A 21,489-nucleotide genomic window follows, 5' to 3' on the forward strand; every position below is an offset into this window, starting at 1 on the left:
ACAGGTATGTCCATGCTATTTTCTAGGCAGTGTTTTCCAAAGTGGTTTGCCATTGTCTCCTTCCTAGGGCGGAGAGAGAAGGACCGACCCTACAACGCCCAGAAGGCTTTCATGCCCAAGGCAGGATTAAAACTCAGGATCTCCCAGCTTCAGCCTAGGATCTTCCTCACTGCACCTGGCTCTGGGCTGATAGGGTGGGTCAGGTCCAGAGTCCCCATTCCCCTCATTTCTTGTGAATGAGGAAAAGGCTAACTTTTATTTTTCCTCCTCGCATCTTTCTCAGCATCTCCAATGAGAGAGAGAGAGAGAGATTGGTCAAAATCATGCCGTTGAATTCTGGCTCTGAGGCATGACTCAAACTCAAGTTTTTATGCTTCTAGTCCAGAGGTCTCTAAACTTGGCAGTTTTAAGACTTGTGGATTTCAGCTCCCAGAATTCCTCAGCCAGCCACACTGGCTGAGGAATTCTGGGAGTTGAAGTCCACAAGTCTTAAAGTTGCCAAATTTGGAGACTCCTGTTGTAGTCCAGCACCTTAAACTATTAGCCCAAACTGCCTCTTTGAAATATGACTTGCAAAGATACCCCACTAGCAATACAGTTCAGGAGTCAATTGAATATCTTAAACCTTGCACTTGTAAAAAAAAAAAAGGAACAAATATACTAAACTAGGTCCAATACATTGAAAAAAAAATCTTTTCCATGAGAATAGTTTGGAGGTAAATTGTAAAAATGCGCCCCTCCCGTTGGAAAAAGTAAGAACCTTCAATAAAATTAATTTGCAGGCAAAAGGCTATTTATATTTGTAAATACTTGTGTTCATATAAAAATGCTTGTTATAGCTGGAAAAGTAGAGATAAATCTAGATTTGTTTTCTCACTCTGTTGACTCCGAGATGTGTTGGAAACAAGCCCCCATCACCAGCTGAGAGGACGGGAATTGAAGTTCAACATTGTTTGAAGGCTGGATTCATCTTTCTTCAGTAGTATTAGGGCCAGCATTTTAGATCCAAGTCAGCTGAATCTGGGCACAATCCACAAGTGCTTTTTTTCCTCAGAAACCCCATTGAGGCAAATATAATAGTGCAGTCTTATGAAAGTTTTTTTAAAATTTCCAGTGTTGCCAGCTCCTCTCTTTGACATCCTCTCACATTGCCTTATTTTAATTAAAAATGAAGGCAATTCCTTTTTTTCCTTGCCCTTTCTTATGAAACTTAGTTATGGATGCTTTCATCTTTCTATCTCTCCCTTCCCTCTTCCCCCCTTTAAATTGACAGTGGAATGTACTCTAAAAGTGGAATAATGGGGAAAAATAAATATGCCGGGAGGTTTATCTATGGATAGGTATTCTTCAGCCTTACTGTTTAACATCTTTTACCTTGCATGGCCAGATAGAGAAGAATATCAACCCTGCAAATTTTATGTACACGACCACAATTCAGCTCAAAATTTCCATTGCTGAGCAAGACAGTTAAGTGAGTTTTGCTTTGTTTTATGACCTTTCTTGCCACAGTTGTTAAGTGCATCATTGCAGTCGTTAAGTTAGTAACGCAGTTGTTAAGGGAATCTGGCTTCCCCACTGAACTTGCTTGTCCAGAGGTCACAAATTGTGATCACATGATCCCGGGGCATCATAAATAGCAATAGCTATAGTACTTATATACTGCTTCACAGTGATTTCCAGCCCACTCTAAGCAATTTACAGTCAGCCTATTGTCCCCAACAATCTGGGTCCTCATTTTACCCACCTCGGAAGGATGGAAGGCTGAATCAACCTTGAGCCTGGTGAGTGGTGGTATGCTGCCAGTTCGCACTGGTTCTAGCAATCCCGTAGCACCGGCCAGCAGTTGGCCCTGCCCACCCGTCCCCGTCCTTTCCTGTCCTATATTTCCTTTGTTTGTAGCTCAGCTGATAGGCACGGCAGAGCGGATTGCCGTGCCTCAGCTGTTTCACTCACCAGCGCTGATGGTAAGGTAAGTTTCCAAGCTTAAAATTGCCCATTTTAGAATGCTACGCAAGCGAAGTGCATGCCCGCAGGTCTGGTAGTAATTTTTTTTTTTTATCCCACCACTGTCCCCGATCCCATACTGAATTGTACAATGTAAAAGCTAATGGCAAGTTGTAGACAATAAAATACTTTTGGCTTTTCTCACAAGTTTTCGCCTAAACCTGTAGCAGAACAAGGTTGCTCAGCTGTCAGGTAAAAGAAAAAGACAAAGGTTTACCTTTGTCCAGTCATGTCCAATTTTAGAGGTGATGTTCATCTCCATTTCCTAGCCGAGGGAGCCAATGTTGGCCGAAGACATTGTCGTGGTCATGTGGCTAGCATGACTCTACATTGAGGCGCATGGAATGCTGTTACTTTCCCAGAGTGGTACCTATTTATCTTCTCGCATTTGCATGCTTTTGAACCACTAGGTGGGCAGGTACAGAGGCAACAATGGGAGCTCATCCCATCATGCAGTGCTTGGGTCTTGAACTGCCAATCATCTGGTCAACATGCCCAATGTCTTAACTGATAGTTCAAAAAATTTGTTTATGAATAGAAAGATAAAGACTTCCTCATTGGTGTCAGGTCTTAGCACTATATGTCCTGGCCGTGTAGATTTTTTCTTGCAAAAATAAAAGTTGCTTGTGGTTGATTTTTGGAATTTTTTTTTTTTTTTCAAATCCCCAATCTAGGTTATACCCTTGGTATTTCCTGTTGGTCTTTCACCAAAATACTAAATGGTCCAGACTTGCTTAGTTTTTTTTTCAAGAATAGTCAAAATAGAAAAATGCTGCCACGTTTTGAAAGTACCAGTGAGCTCCAGTAGAAGGAAATATTGTAGGTCAGGGTTGAACTCTGGGCTCCTTAGTGCTCACTGAGATTGGTTGTTTTCTTAAAGACATTTCATTCGTTCAACATCATGATGAAGTTACCTAGCTAGGTAATGAAAGGTCTGCAAAAACACAACCAAGCTCAGAGAGCACCCAGAACCCCATTCCACTGAGCTCTTTAAGCAGTGCTCATTCCCTTCGTGAGATCAGCGTTTGTAGATCATAGATTCATAGAACCGGAAGAGGTTTTGGAGTCTAAGTCTAAACGCTTGCCCATAACTGGAGTCCTTATTAGTTGACTAGTCTTTTCTTCAAATTCTCTAATGATTGAGTACCTACCCCACAGCTCTGGGAGGCAAGTTATTCCACTGATTTTTTTTTTAGACTGGGTGTACAAGTAGTCCTTGGCTTACAATCATAACTGAGTGCAAAATTTATGTCTCTAAATGAGGCAGTTATTAAGTGAATTTTGCCCCATGTTACGACTTTTCTTGCTGCAATTGTTAAGTTACTAACAGGGTTGTCAGTAACACGTTTCCTGCTTGAACCGCGGGTTGGAGTAGAAGCTCTGCAAGGTCCCTTCCAGCTCTATTCTGATTGATTGATTGATTGATTGATTGATTGATTGTTAAATGAATCTGGCTTCCATATTTACTGTTTTTGTCAGAAGGTTGCAAAAGATGATCACATGACCCTGGGACACCGCAACCATCATAAATATGAGTCAATTGCCAAGTGTCTGAACTTTGTTCATGTGAACATGGGGATGTTCTAAGGGTCATAAGTGTGAAAAACAGTCGTGTCACTTTTTTCAGTGCCATTGTAACTTTGAACAGTTACTAAGTGAACTATTGTAAGTCAAGGACTACCTGTATTCTCCTGCAGTCTGTCTTATCAGCTCCATTTTTTTTTAACTTCGGTGAGAGATCACCAAATCCATTTGAGAATTCAGTCTGAAGGGAAATCCAACATTTAAGATTTTGTGAAACATGGAACCTGATCTACTCACACATACCCAGATATATTCCAGTATTATCAATCATAGTTTGTTGGCTTTCCCTAAATATACCCTTGGAGCCTGGAATCCTGGACTGTCAGAAGGTCACAAACAGTGATTGCATAAGTCATAAGTATGAATCAGTTGCCAAGTGTCTGAATTTTGATCACATGACCATGGGGAAGCTGCAATGGTTATAAGGGTGAAAAATGGTTATCAATGACTTTTCTTCTGTTGACTTCAAAAGGTCATTAAACAAATCTTAGACCCGAAGTAGAATAGAATAGAATTCTTTATTGGCCACGTGTGATTGGACACACAGGAATTTGTCTTGGGTGCAAATGCTCTCAGTGTACATGAGAGAAAAGATTTGTCAATAGTTAAGAAGCATAAGGTACAACACTTAATAATAGTCATAGGGTACAATAAGCAATAAGTCAAGGACTACTTGTAATTTATCCTGTACAAAATATTTATTTATTCTTAGAGTTATATCCCCACTTTCCTACAGATGCTCAAGACAATGTATTCATCCTTTCCTCTTGTAGATTTAGCCACAACCACCACCTGTTGGAGAGGAATAAAACACAGTGACAGGCTACTGTTATCTGTTATCTTGCCTGTTTGTGACTGTCTGTTTCCTGATGATCCATTTTGCTCATGGTTGTGTGTCTCAGGCTGGGAAAGCAACATAGCCCACTGGAAAACTAGGCTGTGGGTGTGACATAGTCCTTCAACTGGCTTAGGGCAGATGACTCCCTTTAAATGAAGCTGAAACTTTCCCCAAATCCTGAAGTAGAGCAAATACTTCACAATCCTAAAGAACTTCCAAGTTATTCTGCATTTCCTCCAAATTTTCCTTCTGTAATTACACAATTCCTTCTTTTGTGGAATATACCAGGATAAAAGGTTGTATTAGAATGGATCTCTACATCAATTGGATTATCTCCATGGGATATAATAGGACAGAATAGTCACTAAATTTCTGTATGTAATGATAATTGTAATGCACATGTCACTGTTAATTAAATAGGAAGTTCTGTCAGTGCTGTGGGTGGTATTTTCCACCCCTCACTTTTTATTCCAGAGATACCTCTAAGATACATCATTAATTTTTGTAAAAAAAAAACACCTTCATTTACTTCCCTACATCTAGAATTATTCAGGTGGGAGATTTTGTTTAATGAATGCTTTGAAAATCAATACATTTTTTTTAATCTAAAAGGAGAATTTGTTGGCTGCTGTTATTTTGGCACAAAGCTCACATAATCCCTGTTGGTCATAATACCCTATTCCCAACATCACAGTTAACTGGGTCAATGGAGGGTTAGTACATTTTGGGAACATCAAAAAGAGATCAGTTGACCTAGTCAGATAGCCCATAAAGGATTAGATTTATCCCTAAACAGAGTTAAATTAACTCCCCCAGACCAAAACTCAGCCCATGTTATACAAACCCCTTCCTGCAGAATTAACTGTTCCAAAGACTAATTTCTATGGAGGCCCAGAAAAAATGAGAGTCTTTTTTACACAATGTGTTTATATCTTTATTTCTTTTTCTCTGATTGTTTTATCCACAATTGGAATAGCAGAAAAGTGTCAAAAATAGATAAGTAGTTATAGGCCCATCAGCCTATCCATAATGTCACTAATCTAATTGTATCACCAGAGATTTCCAGAGTATTGGATTTGGTTTTGAATTGGTTGTCACCTAAGTCTAATAAAATGAATATTTTTCCATATCAATGAAAAATAAAAGGGAAATAGTAAGAGTTGGGCAAGTGGAATCCTACCAGCCTCCTTCAAGGCAGTTAAGGAACATAAAGGATGAAATTAAATGAAAATCTATACTACTGAGTTAATTGGTTTGACTGGATAAGATGATGAGATCAATGTAAATAGTCCTTGATTTATAGACTGCAATTGAACCCAGAATATTTGTTACTAAGCGAAACAGTTGTTAAGTTAGTTTCCCCCCATTTTGCAAATCTTTCTTGCCATAATCATTAAGTGAATCATTGCAGTTGGTAAGTAAGTAACATGGTTGTTAAGGGAATCTGGTTTCCCCACTGACTTTGCAAAAGCGATCACATGACCCTGAGACACTGCAAACATCAAAATTTAAGTCAGTTGCCAAACATCCAAATTTTGATCACATGGCCTTGGGGATGCTGCAGTGGTCATGTATGAAAAATGGTAGTAATTTACTTTTTTAGTGCCTTTGTAACTTTGAATGGTCGTAAGTCGAATGCTACCTTTATTTGTTGTCATCAAAATAGTAGGGGAGCCGGCATGTACACACACACATACACTAAAAGTCTCATAGTATGCTCAACTAGAGCCTTTGAAGAACTAACCATTGCATTCAAGCAACATCCAAAGTTTGCTTAATGTTAAGTTTGGTTTATTTCTCTGTGGCCCAGAGAATTGTACCTATTCAAGCCATTTGGTTAATTCATAGTTGAATGGCTTGTGTGAACTAGAAAATGAGTTAATTCAGCAACCGAGTTAAGGTGTTTTCTAGTGCATCCAGCCAGGAAGAAGCTGTTTCCAGCACTTTCAAGAATGTGATCACAGAGGATGGGATCATTCAGGCATCCTCTGCCTATTCTTTCCCCTTTGAAATGTTTATTAGCTATTTTGTCACTGTTACTGCCTATTGATTTCATGTCAACCTTTTTGCTGTACAAAATACTGAACAATTTTTATTGCTTTCTCAGCTACAGGTAAGGCAGGTCACCGGTATTTGTTTCCACCAATAGGAAGATGAGGTAGTCCATGGCAGATGTGAATATTTGCCACTAAGGAATATCCCACTACAGTGATCTGTCCCTTGTGTGCAATAATAACCTACTATTTGCAATATTTACTATTGCAGGATTGTGCCTGAAAGCCATTCCTACTAAGCTGCTTAAAATCCTTCCTGCCCTAAATTCCACTTTGGCTGATAGCACCTTTTTTTTTTTACAGTTTAATCACTTTCTACAATACACAGGTGTATAATTCATTATTAGGAATCATGCTTTACCCAAAGAAAATTCAAAGATTTAAATCTAACAAACAAACATTTATGCAATGCAATGGCCGAGATAAACTACAGAACTTTTGATCTACTGTAGAAGTTTGATAATTTCCTAGTTATCATAGTTACAACTGAAGTACAGATGGTCCTTGACTTATAACAGTTCATTTAGTGACCATTCAAAGTTACAAAAGCAGTGAAAAAAGTGATTTATAATTATTTGTCACGTTTATGACCATTGCAGCATCCTCAACTGATCATGAGATCAAAATTCAGATGTTTGGTAATTGACTCATATTAATAAAGGTTGCAGTGCCCCAGGGTCATGTGATTAGCTTTTTGGAACTTCTCACAAGCAAAGTCAATGGGGAGGCCAGATTCACTTAACAATGGTGTTACTAATGTAACAACTAGCAGTGATTCACTTAACAAATGTGACAAGAAAAGTTGTAGAACGGGGTAAAACTCACTCTCCAAATTTCTCAATAACAGAAATTCTTGGGCTCAATTTTGGTCATAAGTTGAGGAGCACTTATATTATCTAACAATAAGTCTTTCAGGATTTTTTAGGAAGTGCCAAATGTGGTGTGTTTTATAAGACCAACAAGGAAATCCTCGTCTAATTTAAACTTCTAGTGCAAATGCATCCTCCTAATGCAGGGGTGTCAAACTCACATTGTCATCACGTCGTCATATGACATATCAGGGCTTTTCCCCCCTTTGCGTGGCCAGCACGTGGTGCATCCTGCCCGCAGATGACAGCCCTGTCCTAATTGATTGGTCTAATCAGTTGGTCTATTAAAATTCTCACTTGACTAGGAATTCTGGGAGTTCTAGTCCAACATACCTTACGAGACTGAAGAACTTCTAATAGAAGAGGTTGGACCTCAGAATGAACAGAAAAAAATACAGATGTTGTTTTGTTGAGATTGAATGAACCAGCTCCATACCACTCCTTTGGTTCTCAAGAACAGCTGCATGCTTTTTGGGGTGTTATCTTTATTATGTACATGTTTTTTCTGACTCAGGAAAGCATTTCTTAGAAAAAAGGAAAAGGGGAAATAAGATTCATGTGAAATATGAACCAGATAAGGTGCCAATGAGACATCTATTGTCTATTGTCTATCTATCCAAGTTTTGGAAAGAAAATATTTTATGTGTCATTGTGGATTGCCAACATCTGCATGCATGCTTCAGAGGTCAAAAACATGAATAATGCTGTCAGTTCTCATAGGAGAACCAGGGTATTGTTCAGGGATGCCCTGAATTTCCAAAGTTTGGTATTGCTTCCTTTTTAAAAATGGCTTCTTATTTGCAGTGGGATACCTGATTGGGGCACAAAGTAACTGATAGCTATCTTGCTCTTGGTAAATACTGAAACCGATGGAAATAGTGTATGGCTTTTAATAGGATTCAGGCAGAAGACCTTGAAGAATTGCATCCTATAAGACTTGCTTCTGCTGTTATTCTTTAATCTGTTTGAACCTTAACCATAATGGCTGTAGAAATTGTTCATTGTTTAAATGAGGCACAACTCAAATGAGGAAATTGACCACCATTTATTGGACATTAAATGGGTCATTTTAGAGGTCTTGCCTTGCTTACTTTGAGTTTTAAGTGCAATAGCTTTCCTTAAAATTTTAATAATTATTATTATTTACTGTTCTTGACTAGTGCAACTTGTTGGAATGGAACATTTTTGTTTGCATCTCTGTAGTTAGTAGGGCTGTGCAACTTCAGATTGCACCAAGTTGTACTCAACTCATGCACCATAAATTGCAATCTGCCCAAATTTGGTAAAATCTCTTGTTTCTGTTGTTCAAAGAAATACTGATGATGAAGTTAGTGGATATATTTTTGTTGTGTATGTGGCAGTTCTCTTTGCGTGGATGCTCCTGTTTCTCTACACGTAAAGACAGAGAAAGAAAGACAGAGAATGAAAGAAGGGGAGAAGGAATAAAAGGGGAAATAGGGAAAGATATAAAGATGGATGGATAGAGATAGAATGAGAAATAGGGAGAAAGTAAGAGAGAGCAATAAAAAAAGGGCCAGGGAGATAGAGAAAGACTTAGGGAAAGAGGTTGTGGAGATTTAATGCTACACCATAAAAGAAGGAAAGCAGCTGTTTGAAGTATGGAAAGTGATAATATGTAACCTGGTCACCAAAATAAAAATGCCCTTTCTGTTCATTCCTTGGCATCTTTTGACTTGAGTGAGAATAAAGGAATAAATAATCACCCCTCTGGGTGTGGGTATTGACTCTGCCCCTTCTTGTTTCAGCCTTGCTCATCACTGGCTCCCAAAATTAATTTTGAAATTAATTGCAAGAAATTGCAATTTGTTGCAGTTGTTGAATTTGAGAGGAGAATATCTAGAAAAATGTTGGCACTATTTTATTGGAAGATTTCTCTAAAAAATAGGTTGCCACCTGTAATAAGGTATTGATGGTGAGCCATTTCCCAGGGATAATTAGGCACCAGTAACTCCCAAAATAACTGATAAACATAAAACATAAATATAAAATCATTATAATTTTTTAATGTCTGAAATATTTGCCGTTTTGTGTGATCCAGCAACCCCTTAAGATAATTCCCTTTCTCTAGCTTCCCTGTGTCAAGCAAAGAATCCTACAAATTGACAAATCTGTGATTCCCAATCAGATTCAGGTAACTTATATTTGCCTAGATGTCAATGGAAAAAAACACCTACAACTTCTTCTTTATATAGTCCCACATTCCTGTTAGTACTGAACAGTCCTTTCCATACTGCTACTTTTATAAATGCCTATGGAAATTTTCAATCATCCAGGTCATGGCTGTCCCAAAGGTTCTTTTCCAAAAGGCAAGTGGACTTTCTTCTTCTTGTTGTTTTTCTTTGATGCTTCTTGAATGAGAAGTGAATCATGGGGGAAAAACCCCAAGAAAGTCCAGTTGTCTTTTGGGAAAGCACCTTTGAGACATTCATGCAAGTAATATCATGACTGGTTTGGCTTTGAACATGCAAAATGTCAAGAATTGAACAAAAGACCATCCAAGGCCAACGGACCTGGAGGATTACTTGCTGTTCAGGTCTGAACTCTAGGCCCTTCACAGTCCTTGTTACACATGCACACTTACTGGCCAGCCTCAATCCTTTTTTTCCATATAATCAGTGTTCCTATCTGGCTCATAGGAAGTATGAAATTGCCCTCTACCCAATGAAAACCTTGGTCTGTTTAGACAAGGACTGTCTTCCTGGCTTGTGGGAAGTGTGAAACTGCCTCCTTCCTACTCAGTGAAATTCTTGGTCTGTTTAGACTACGATTGTCTTCCTGGCTTGTAGGAATTGTGAAATTGCCTCTTCTTCAATGATATTCTTGGTCTGTTTAGACCAGTTATTGTCTTCCTGGCTTGTAGGAATTGTGAAATTGCCTCTTCTTCAATGATATTCTTGGTCTGTTTAGACCAGTTATTGTCTTCCTGGCTTGTAGGAATTGTGAAATTGCCTCTTCTTCAATGATATTCTTGGTCTGTTTAGACCAGTTATTGTCTTCCTGGCTTGTAGGAATTGTGAAATTGCCTCTTCTTCAATGATATTCTTGGTCTGTTTAGACCAGTTATTGTCTTCCTGGCTTGTAGGAATTGTGAAATTGCCTATTCTTCAATGATATTCTTGGTCTGTTTAGACCAGTTATTGTCTTCCTGGCTTGTAGGAAGTGTGAAACTGTCCTCTACTTAATGAAACTCCATTTAGACCAGTATTGTTTACTCTGATCAGAAGTTCCTTCCAGCTCTCCAGTGTATATTTTTCCCATTCCCTGCTGCCAATTGCTCATTAGTTTAGGTGAGGCAATTGTCTCAGATGCCTAATATGAGTGACAGATAGCCGGACATACCTCCTAATCTCTCTGGTTATTCCTTTCTATATATGCCTCACTGCTTGCCCTGCATCCCCAAAACCTGTCTGCAATTCACAGGTGCGTACAAGGACACTTGTTTCTTGACACATATATAAAAGTAACTACGAGTCCAAAATGATTCTAGATATGGATTGGAAGATGCCATCATTGACCAAATATGTTGAGATGCTCCTGATTGAATGTTTTACTGGAAGATATTCAGAGCAGTTAACCTTCTAGGTGCAAAGCCTGTCCAGATACTGAACAAAAGATGCTTCCTACAAATTCATTATTTTGTGAACTTTAGCCTTAGTTATCAGCAGATTGTGAACTATTTATAGATTTGTCATCAACAAAGTATTTTTTAATCAATCTGTATTACCTTTACTCAATGTGAAGTAGTATTTCTCTACTTCATGTTCTCCACGAACAGGAATAATTCCCAACTACCATATCTTGTTAGTTGAGAATAAGACTTGATTTAATAAAATGTAGATCTGACATGTTGACATGGGTGATACTAGATTAAATCCGTACTCCCTCTCTCCTTAAACGAAAGGCCCTAATGCAGTTGGAAAGTTGTATTAGTTTCATTGATGGTTTGTTGTTGAGTTGTTGTTTGAAAAAATGCACAGTTGAAGTCCTTTTGGAACACAGTAGTACCTTGTACTTAATTGATTTGAAACTCATCAAATTTGGTACTCAATGTATTTTGATCCCAGTACTCATCATTTGTTTGGTACTCAATGCACAAACTAGAATTTGTCTGTGTTGGCTTCCTTGTGACTAACTACATTATTCCTTATGGGAAAAATCCATTTGGTACTCATTATTTTTGGTACTCATCATGCCTCCCAGAACCAATTAACACTGAATATCAAGATACCACTGTACAGAGTTTTTATATAACATGTAGATAGTTCAAGCTCTGCCAAATATCTCCCTGGTAAAATTTATGAGGGCTCAAAATATTCCCTAGAGACAGTTTTTATTATTATCTTTCTTATATTCCAACTTCTGTGCTATCTTTGAGAATCCTTTTGCCTAAATGCCATTTCTACTCTAGCACGAGAATAGCCAGGGTAAAAGTTTTACTCTCTTGTGATAAAACAGAAACATAGATGTTGGTTATGCAACAAGATAGAAAGTCAATTCAAAGCACTGTCCTGATTCTGTCATTGAGCAAGGCAGAAAAAAACAGCTTCCCTTGAACATCAGAGTTCCTTGAAAATTCACAGAAAGGAACTCCCACTTTGCTACCAGTAAATCGACAATGAAGGTGAAAATGGGTGTGGCATTTCAGTTCTGATTGATTCAAAAGTAATTTTAAAAATACGTAACATATTTTGTAAGTTATAGTTTATAAATGTCTAAAGAACATCTCAGAAATGCTACATACATTCAGCTCCATTGCCAAAAATGTCTCTTTCATCAGTAAGAAAGCTCAATTCTGCTTTGTTTGTATGTTTGCTGGTTTATGCATTCTTTAATATCCTATCCCGTCCCAAGATTCTGGGATGTAAAAAACCAGTAAAACCATAGTTAAAAAGTATACATAAATTGAAATAATAAAATCCGGTCCTGGCCAAATAACAACCATCACCTCCCAAAATCTACTTGAACAAAATTGCATTTATTATCTTGCAAGAAAAGACCAAGAGGTTCATGTCTATGAAGAGTTTCAATCATCCAGATCATGGTTGTTCCAAAGGTGCTTTTCCAAAAGAAAATTGGACTTTCTTGGCTTTTTTTTCCACATCCAAGAAGCTTTTTCAATGCTGAACTGAAGTTCTAAACTTCTTCAGAACTGAAGAAGCTTCTTGGATGAGAAGTGAAATGTTTTCAAGGAAAAAAACCCAAGAAAGTCCAATTTCCTTTTGGAAAAGCACCTTTGGGATAAGAGGTCCATATCCACTTGTTTCCCCAGAGTGTCATGGACAGAGACACATAACAGATCTGCTTTGAGATGATGATGTTCTCACCTCTCAAGGGGTTGGGACTATACACACGTCCTCCCTTAATAGAACACATCTGGAAGAAAAAGTCCTAAGGTATACCAGTTGTGGGATACAATGTGTCAGGATTCTGGCAGTTACTCCAATTAAATCATGAGCCTCGAGCCACACTCCCAAAACTCAAAAAGATTTATTTGAAGTTAACATTCTAACTGGGGATAGCCAACTCTGAGATACGTAATTCACTGTCACCCTTGATCCTGCTTTACCCCCACCCCTCTGGGTGTATCATCCAATGAAAAACGTCCATAGTCAAGAGTCATCAATCATGTTCTCCAATTAGGTTTTTGCATGGCAGAAGCTTCAGTCATCTAATCAGCATCTGAAGAAAATATGAATGGAATGTACTTTCAATTCCACACTGCTGCCTGCTCTTTGAAACTCCCCCACTTCTTTCTATTGTCAACTATAAAACGTGTATACAAAAGGTTTCTATGAGTTGACACAATGGGCTTCATAGATTAAAACCAATACTTTCAATTGGACCTGGAAGCTCCTCCATCCCTCCACATTCAAATATATATTGGCAGTTTAATTTCAAAGTATGTTTACTACTTGGAGGTATAACAAACATTAAGTCCTATTATCTCCTATTCTTCTGCATCCAAACACATAAGCAACATCATTTAGCAATTTAGTAGGAAATCAAACCTGGGTGATCTTGATGGCCCCATTCTCATTCTTCCAACAGCATCTTATTGCATTGAAAAGGAGATACCACATTTCTCCAAATACAGGTATTCCTCTTTGAGCAACCCCAGTCAGAAGACTGGCAAATTGCCAAGGATTATATCTGATGGATTCTGCCCACAGTTGTTTCTTAAGAGAGATGAGTTCTTTTTAATGGGAAGTTTGCATTTCCTACTATTTTACAAAGTGGGTGTATAAGGGAGAGAGATGATTTTGACACTAACACAAGATGATCCTGGATTATTATAAGACATGGAACACAAATACACAAAAAAATCAAAAATTATTATCCATTTTTCATCCACAATTGATTTTTTTTTTTTTTTTGTGGAAAATCTTTTTTTGGGACAAATAATAAGTGATGTTATTTTATTTCCAGCAGTGCAGTATTTAGGAAACTGCCTCTAATTTTTTTTTGTACCATAGCTTTCTGCAAAATTTTCTCTCTGTGGGGACAAAAGATATGTCCCCATCTGTTGTGACCTGGACAGTTCCTCTTCCTTTTGTAGGAAATTGTCCTCGGGAGCAATTTAGACTTACGGAGTCTAAACACTATACAAGGATTGCATTTATCTATCTATACTGTATATGGGAGGGCAGAATGAATATCAAAATGAAATATAATGATGTTTCAGAAGATTAAACATGAAAGAAAAAGCATGTAAGGATTATCTATCTATATAAACCTCCATAACTGAAAAATTAGAAGTATTGCAGTACATCTTTCAAAACCTAACAGTTTGAGGTAGTTCTTGTGGGGTTTTATAAAAAAAAAATCTTACTAAGCCTCTACACTGATTTTTTTAATGGTTGTTTTTGTAATGATGGCATAGTTCTTTTAATCCTTAAATGCTTAAAAGCTGCTTTACTTGCTGTATTCAGCATGGCAATGACTGTTTGCAAATGCCAGTAACAGATTTGGCTTATGATTCAAGTGATAAAAGTAATGTAAGAGTTGACAAAATGCATCTAGTAAGTTTCTTTTAAAAAGAAATGGAGGAGTCACAGTTATAAGTTTACCAGCCTATTGTATTGACAATCCTTTTAGCCAGTCAATCCAAGAAAGATGAAAAATATTTATAAAACTTCAATGAGTTCAGGTCAGCTGCATTTTTCTCCAGTTGCACCAACAACAACCTTGTTGTAGGTAGATCAAGTTGATCAAAATCACTTCATGAGATTTGTGCCTTTTCTCTATGTTAGTTCTACGGATAATAGGCTAATGGTGGAAGGCTAAACAAAATGAAGAGATAGAGGCAGAGACACAAAAAGTAATTAGCACACTTTTATGTGATTTATAGAATGAAATTCTGTTCCTGGCTTGTGTAAACTCAGTCTAATAATCTGTAGTTTAGTAGTTGGCAACTAATTGTAGATTGATGCTTCACTGACTTTAATCTCTGGTTCCATTAGAGACATTTTAGCCCATGCATTTCCCTCCCCAGATTCTCTATTCCAAGCTTAGATACAAGAGTGTGATCTTGAAAAGGACAATCTAACACCAGTTTTTGCATCCTGCCACTGTCCTCTGAAACTGGAGATGTACAAGCAAAGTTAATGGATAAATTGGGTGTGGCTTAGAGATCCTCCCTAGCCTATAGGAGATTTATTTTATTAGTATTTGAAGTTAATTTTAAAAATCTAACCAGAATGCAGGCTGAGAAAGATTCCAATTTATCTTCCTCTATTTCCATTTTGGCGATGTTCAAAATAAATAAAATGGCATCAATTTTACATATATCTGCCCGTTTTTTTCATTTGCTAAAGTTGGCAGCCTGGAGACTCCACGCTCCCTCAGAGTCCTTGGTGCTCTCTGAGCTTGGTGGTCTTCTTGCAGATATTTCATTACCAAATTATGTACTATCATCACAGCTGGAAGGGCGGGAGGGTGCTCTTTTTTCCCCCCAAGTTCATAAAATGCTAGATAATTCCTGAAAACTGACACTCCGGTAAATCAGTCTTTAGTAGGCACACAGAGAGAAGCAACATCTTCACATCAGAGGTGGTATTCAGCAGGTTCTGGAGAACCAGTAGCGGAAATTTTGAGTAGTTTGGAATACCACCTCTGACTGGCCCCGTCCCCATTTATTCTCTGCCTCCCAAGTCCCAGCTGATCGGCTGGGTCTTCTTTTGTTGCCCTGTATAGGAGAACAAGCTGGAAAGCACGTTAGTAGGGTGGGAAGAGGATGGGGATTTTGCAGTATCCTTCCCCTGTCACGTCCACCAAGCCACGTCCACCTAACCGGTAGTAAAAAAAATTTGAATCCCACCACTGCTTCACATCATTCCAAAGAGACAATGAAAAAGGTAAAAAGGAAACAAAAAACCCAAAACACCTCACCAGCGTTCAATACCCAGATGAGCGGAGATTAATACCAAGATTAACATTAGAGAAGTAAACAATATCCCAGTTAAGGAACTACCAATAGAGACAAAAAAGCTAACAGTAAACAACAGCTTAATTAAGGAACTACCAAGAACACTGTCAGCAACAATGTTAGGGCAAACCACTAGTATATAAACGGGGAGCAAACCCCTGTCTCTTCTAGCACTGATGATGTTTCCTAGTTGGATAATGAAACTTCTGCAAGAAAACAAGTTCTGAGAATGCCAAGGACCCCTCAATGAGTTACAAATATTCTTTTCTATTGGCACTACATATCCCAAAAGTTAAATAGCAAGGAACTACCAAGGCTGAAGAACAAAACCAGCCCATGTGTCACCAACTGCAACAGGAGAAATCTCCAACTGGTCATAGCTTTAGAAATTGTATCCAAAAAGATCCCTGCTTAATAAGTATTCTGGCATCTCTATTCTCATACTGTTCAATTAAAATTCATTAGAAAACCGATCTGGCAGCTTTTTATGGTGACCTTAATGCTGTGATCTTCTGTAAGGAAAAAAAATATTTTAAGACAGTTCTTTTCAATGGTTGAGAAGACACTTCTAGCATTTTTTCTTTCTTTTAGCAGATTGTGAGCCATACTCATTATTTTAGTGACAGGTTTTCGTGGATTTTCCCACTTTTTTATATGAGCATTTGGGAGGTTGGTTTCCCCCACCCCTTTCCTTTTCAGTTTTAAGTATATTAAGCTTGGCTGCTGTTTGAGAAATCAGGCTAATTGCAGAGAAAGAGGAGAACTCACGAGTATGGCATGTACCTTACATACAGAAAAAATGCAATTTTCTATCCAATATAGTTTTTCAAAATTCCTATGATTGTCTATAATTTCCAGGTTACCGTGGGTCAATGTCTGTCGAAACCAAATTGTTACAGGGTCATTTACAGCAAACCGCTTAGAGAGGGCTGTAAAGCGGTATATAAGTTTAAGTGCTATTGCTATTACGAGCTGCAAAGGAACTTGTAGAGCCAGGAATGCACAAGACATTGGGTTGATAATATAGATCAGAGGTCTCCAAACGTGACAACTTTAAGACTTGTGGACTTCCAACTCCCAGAATTCTCCAGCCAGCTATGCTGAGTTGAAGTCCACAAGTCTTAAAGTTGCCAAGTTTGGGGGTCCCGATATAGATAGTCCTTGACTTACATTTGTTTAGTGTCTGTTAGAAGTTAAAATGGCATTGAAAAAGGTAACAAGAACTGTTTTTCACATTTATGACCTTTGCAGCATCCCTATTATTACTTGATCAAAATTCAGACGCTTAGCAACTGGTTCGTACTTATGAAGGTTACAATGTCCTGGAGTTATATGATCATCTTTTGTGAGCTTCTAACGAGCAAAGTCAATGGGAAAGTCAGATCCACTTAACAACCATATTACTAACTTAAGTGCAGTGATTCACTTAACAACTGCAGCAAGAAAATTCATTAAAACAGGGCAAGATTCACTTAACAACGGTCTTGCTTAGCAATGGAAATTTTTGTCTCCGTTGTGGTTGTAAGTCAAAGACTACCTGTAATGTACAAGCAAAATGGTTAATTGCAGTTAACTGGCTTCATATTTTTGTCATTATTCATCTTCTCCCTTTATGTTCCATAACAAACTTTCAGAAAATCAGATTTTTTTTCTCCCCAAAACTGCCACTTTGAACTCTGCTTTAAGGAATATAAGAGTTGTGCATGGCAATGAATTATAAAGAAAAGCAGAGCTAGAAAAATCAACCTTGGCTTTGAGAACCAAATGTCATTCTCCATCACATAACCAGACTTGATCAGCCCAGATCAATTCACTGTGGATCTCTCCCTCACAAGAACCGCATAGAACCATTATCTCACGCATCTTCAAAGGTTAATTATTCCCCCCCCCCCCAATTTTGTTTATTTATTTATCGAATGTATGTACCCACTCATAAGAAGTGATTCTGAGTGGTGTAAAATGGTTAATAATAATAATATTTAATAATAATGACTTGTAATGTTACTTTTACATGTTGTTTATTTATTGATTATATTGTATACCATCCCAGACCACCCCTCTGAGGGAATTGGGGGATTTAGAAATGAAATATAAATAAATAAATGAAGTGAAGAATAATACCTATATAGAAGCAAGCATTTAAAAAAGAATAGATAAAAAGACAAGATTTTTTAAAAAGTCAATTGAAAATGAAATAAATAAATACAATATTTACCTTGAACACCGAATTGTGAAATTCTGCCGATCTAGAATTGCAAATCTTCACATTTCTAGGTTTTGTCTGGAAAAACAATCAGAAAGAAATCCCAAAGCGCCATTTTCTTATCTATTATCTTCTTTGAAATAGGTCAGGAATGCAAGGCAAAATTGATTAATAGATATAAATAGCCGCTAAGTCGGTGGACTTTCCTTAGCAAAGAAATTCACCAAACTTAAAGCACGGTAATCTACCTTGGTGTACAGCCAAGTTGGTTTTGAGGAACATTAAAGCAGGGCTGGACCATCTTAATTATAGTTCCTTAATTTGTTCCTTAGCTTTAAAAACAGGAACTACTATTTACAATCAGAGCCATTGGAAAAGGCCCCTTTTGAATGTCTATGGAGATTCTCAATTGTCCAGGTCATGGTTGTTCCAAAAGTGCTTTTCAAAAGGCAACCGGACTTCCTTTGTTTTTCTTTGAAGATGTTTCACTTCTCCTCCAAGAAACTTCTTCATTTCTGAGAACTGAAGAAGTTTCTTGGATGAGAAGCGAAACGTCTTCAAGGAAAAACAAAGTCCAGTTGCCTTTTTTTTTTATTTAAAAAAAGCACCTTTGGTCACCGCTTTGAAGAACAAACAAAAAACAAAAAACAGTGCCAGTCAATCATGAGGCTATGATGTTCATCTGCCTTTGTTGTACTGTTTTCCATTGTCATAATTTCAATGTGTTTTGCCTCGGTTGGCGCCTGAAATCTTCCATCGGTAGAGATAGTCATTGGGAACTGTTTTACTAGGGATTTCTTTAGCTCTTGTGCAGTCACAGGGGAAAATGCATCTGCGTAGAAGAATTGCAGACAGGTGCTATGTTCTTGTCCCACATGCTTTGAGGTGCCGTATTGCCTTTGAATCTGAAACGTTGCACAGCCATACTATTTATATCGTAGATTTGAAAGTGGGAAATGCTTGGGATGGATGTCTGTCAGGGAATGGCACAGCAGGCATCCAAATGAAGTCAGAGACGCTGATACAAACTTGTAGTTTTACATAAATAAGTGTATTTTATATTTGTATATGCAGCGAACAAGATAGTCAGGCAAACAGGAGCATCGTGAGGTAAAATCGCACAGAAGTAAAAAAAGTGGGGGAAAAGGGAAGCGCTCCCTCCACACCAACAGCAACCAATCACAGCGCAGATTGCCTCACGCAGGAGCCCGCCCTCTCCCATCAATCAATTGTAACTGTTTGTTCTGGCTCATTGCACAACCCCACTATTCCCAGCTATTAAATTTAAATGTCTTAACAGTGTCTTATAGTGGTTTGAGGTTTAATTAATCCTCGACTTACAACAGTTTTTTAGGGACTATTCAAAGTTACACTGAACGGCACTGAAAAACTGACTTATGACCATTTTTTCACAGTTACAACCTTTGTGGCATCCCCCTGGTCACATGATCAGAATCCAGAGTCTTAGCATCTGGTTCATACTTAACGACCGTTGCTGTGTGTCCCAAGCTCACGTGATTCCCCTTTTTGCAATCTTCTGACAAGCAAAGTCAATGGGAAAGCCAGATTCACTTAAAAACCATGTTCTCAACTTAATCACTGTCATGATTCACTTGACAACTGTGGCATGAAAGGTCACAAAACAGGGCAAAACCTCACTTAACTAATGTCTCGCTTAACAAACAGGAGTTTTGGGCTCAGTAAGTCAAGGGTTGCCTGTACGTGCAATTTATACGGCGGCTGCTTTCACCGGCCAGCCTCTTATACTCTTTGTGGTTGTCTCCTCAGGTTTGAAGACCATCGTTGGAGCCCTCATCCAGTCAGTTAGGAAACTTGCAGATGTGATGATCCTGACCGTTTTTTGCTTGAGTGTTTTCGCCCTCATAGGACTCCAGCTGTTCATGGGTAACCTCAGGAACAAGTGTGTCCGAGACTACACAGAGTTCGAATCCATCAATGGCACCTTCGCTTCAGATCAGAAGACCTGGCAAACCTTAATTGAATTTATCAGCGATCCAGGTAAGTTCATTCCTTTAACTGCCCTTTGTGGAGTCCAGGTTTACTCACCTATGGTGCAGTGGTGCAATTCAATTTTTTTTACTACTGGTTCTGTGGGCGTGGCTTGGTAGGCGTGGCAGGGGAAGGATACTGCAAAATCCCCATTCCCTCCCCACCCCACTAACCTGCTTTCCAGCTCCATTCTCCTGAGCAGGGCAACAAAAGGAGACCCAGCCAATCAGCTGGGACTCGGGAGGCAGAGAATAGATGGGGGCAGAGCCAGTCAGAGGCGGGATTTGTTGGTTCTCTAAACTACTCAAAATTTCCGTTACTGGTTCTCCAGAACTGGTCAGAACCTGCTGAACGCCACCTCTGCTATTGCGGTTAAAATGGATCCGGTCAGTAAAAGCTGAAATCCTAAGGCAGCTCCTTGTTTTTTGCTATGCCAACTGAAAATAGGTGGGTAGAACTGTAAAATTGCCAGTTGGCCGTTTTTAAGCAAACATTTATTGTTCAGTCTGTACTATAGCAGATACAGGTAGTCCCACGACTTACAATAGTTCATTATAAGAGTTCCAATGTCACTGAAAAGAAGTGAATTGGGATCATTTTTCATGTTTTTGACCATTGCAGCCTCTCCATGGCCTGGTGATCCAAATTCAGATGCTTGGCACCTGGTTCTTATTTATGACGGTCACAGTGTCCCTGGAGTCACGTGATCGTCTTTTGTGACCTTCTGACAATGGGGAAGCCAGATTCACTTTACAACCAGGCTATATAGCAGTGATTCACTTAACAACTGTGGCAAGAAAGATTGTAAATGGGGCAGAATCATTTAACAGTGTCTCATTCAGCAACAGGAATTTTGGGCTCAATTATGGTTGTAAGTCAAGGACTACCTAGATTCACCTGTGGTGGTCATTGGAAGCTATGGAGGAGGAAGAGCCCTGTTTTTTGTGCAACTTAGCGGATCAGCCATTAGTTGGGAAAAGACTATAGGTAGTCCTTGACTTACAGCCTTTCATTCAGTGACTGTTTGAAGTTACAATGGCACTGAAAAAAAGTGATTTATGTTTTTTCACACTTACGATCATTGCATGGGTCAGATTGGAGATTTTTGGGTTTTGTTTTGTTTTTTTGACAATAGGACTATGCAAAGATTTGATTTGGTGACGCGGTTCAAAGATGGTTTAATTGGAAATCCAAATTAACTGCCAATTTGGATTGAATTGGGTGCTCCCAAATCAATTGGTTGATTTTGAAAGGCTCATGAACAAAAGCCCTGCCTTTAATAATTGACAAAATGAAATCAGTTGAATTCAATTATTTGAGCCAAATGTCAATTCTGGATCGAATCATTTTTCTTAATTAAATCAAATATGGTTCCCCAAAATTTCAACTTGAAAATTGTTGTGCTCTTCTCATTGTGATGCTCAAACCAAGCAATTTAATCAGTAATTGTTCTTGCCCATTACTTAATTCAACTTCATGTC

General features: G+C 38.4%; 1 protein-coding gene across 7 annotated transcripts in view; it reads left to right on the forward strand.

Moving 5' to 3' along the window:
* The window catches only part of LOC113419511 (sodium channel protein type 5 subunit alpha-like), a 377,390-nt gene that overhangs the window by 120,599 nt on the left and 235,302 nt on the right, over positions 1-21,489 (forward strand). For all 7 annotated transcript variants that reach the window (XM_087947846.1, XM_087947840.1, XM_087947841.1 and 4 more), the window contains one exon: positions 19,787-20,017. In XM_087947846.1, coding sequence (XP_087803972.1) covers positions 19,787-20,017 — 231 coding nt within the window. The remainder of the gene's footprint in view (positions 1-19,786; positions 20,018-21,489) is intronic.

This window comes from Notechis scutatus, chromosome Z, assembly GCF_049901735.1.
Source record: "Notechis scutatus isolate UNSWTSFEM ecotype Mainland chromosome Z, rNotScu1.2, whole genome shotgun sequence".
Lineage (NCBI taxonomy): Eukaryota > Metazoa > Chordata > Lepidosauria > Squamata > Elapidae > Notechis > Notechis scutatus.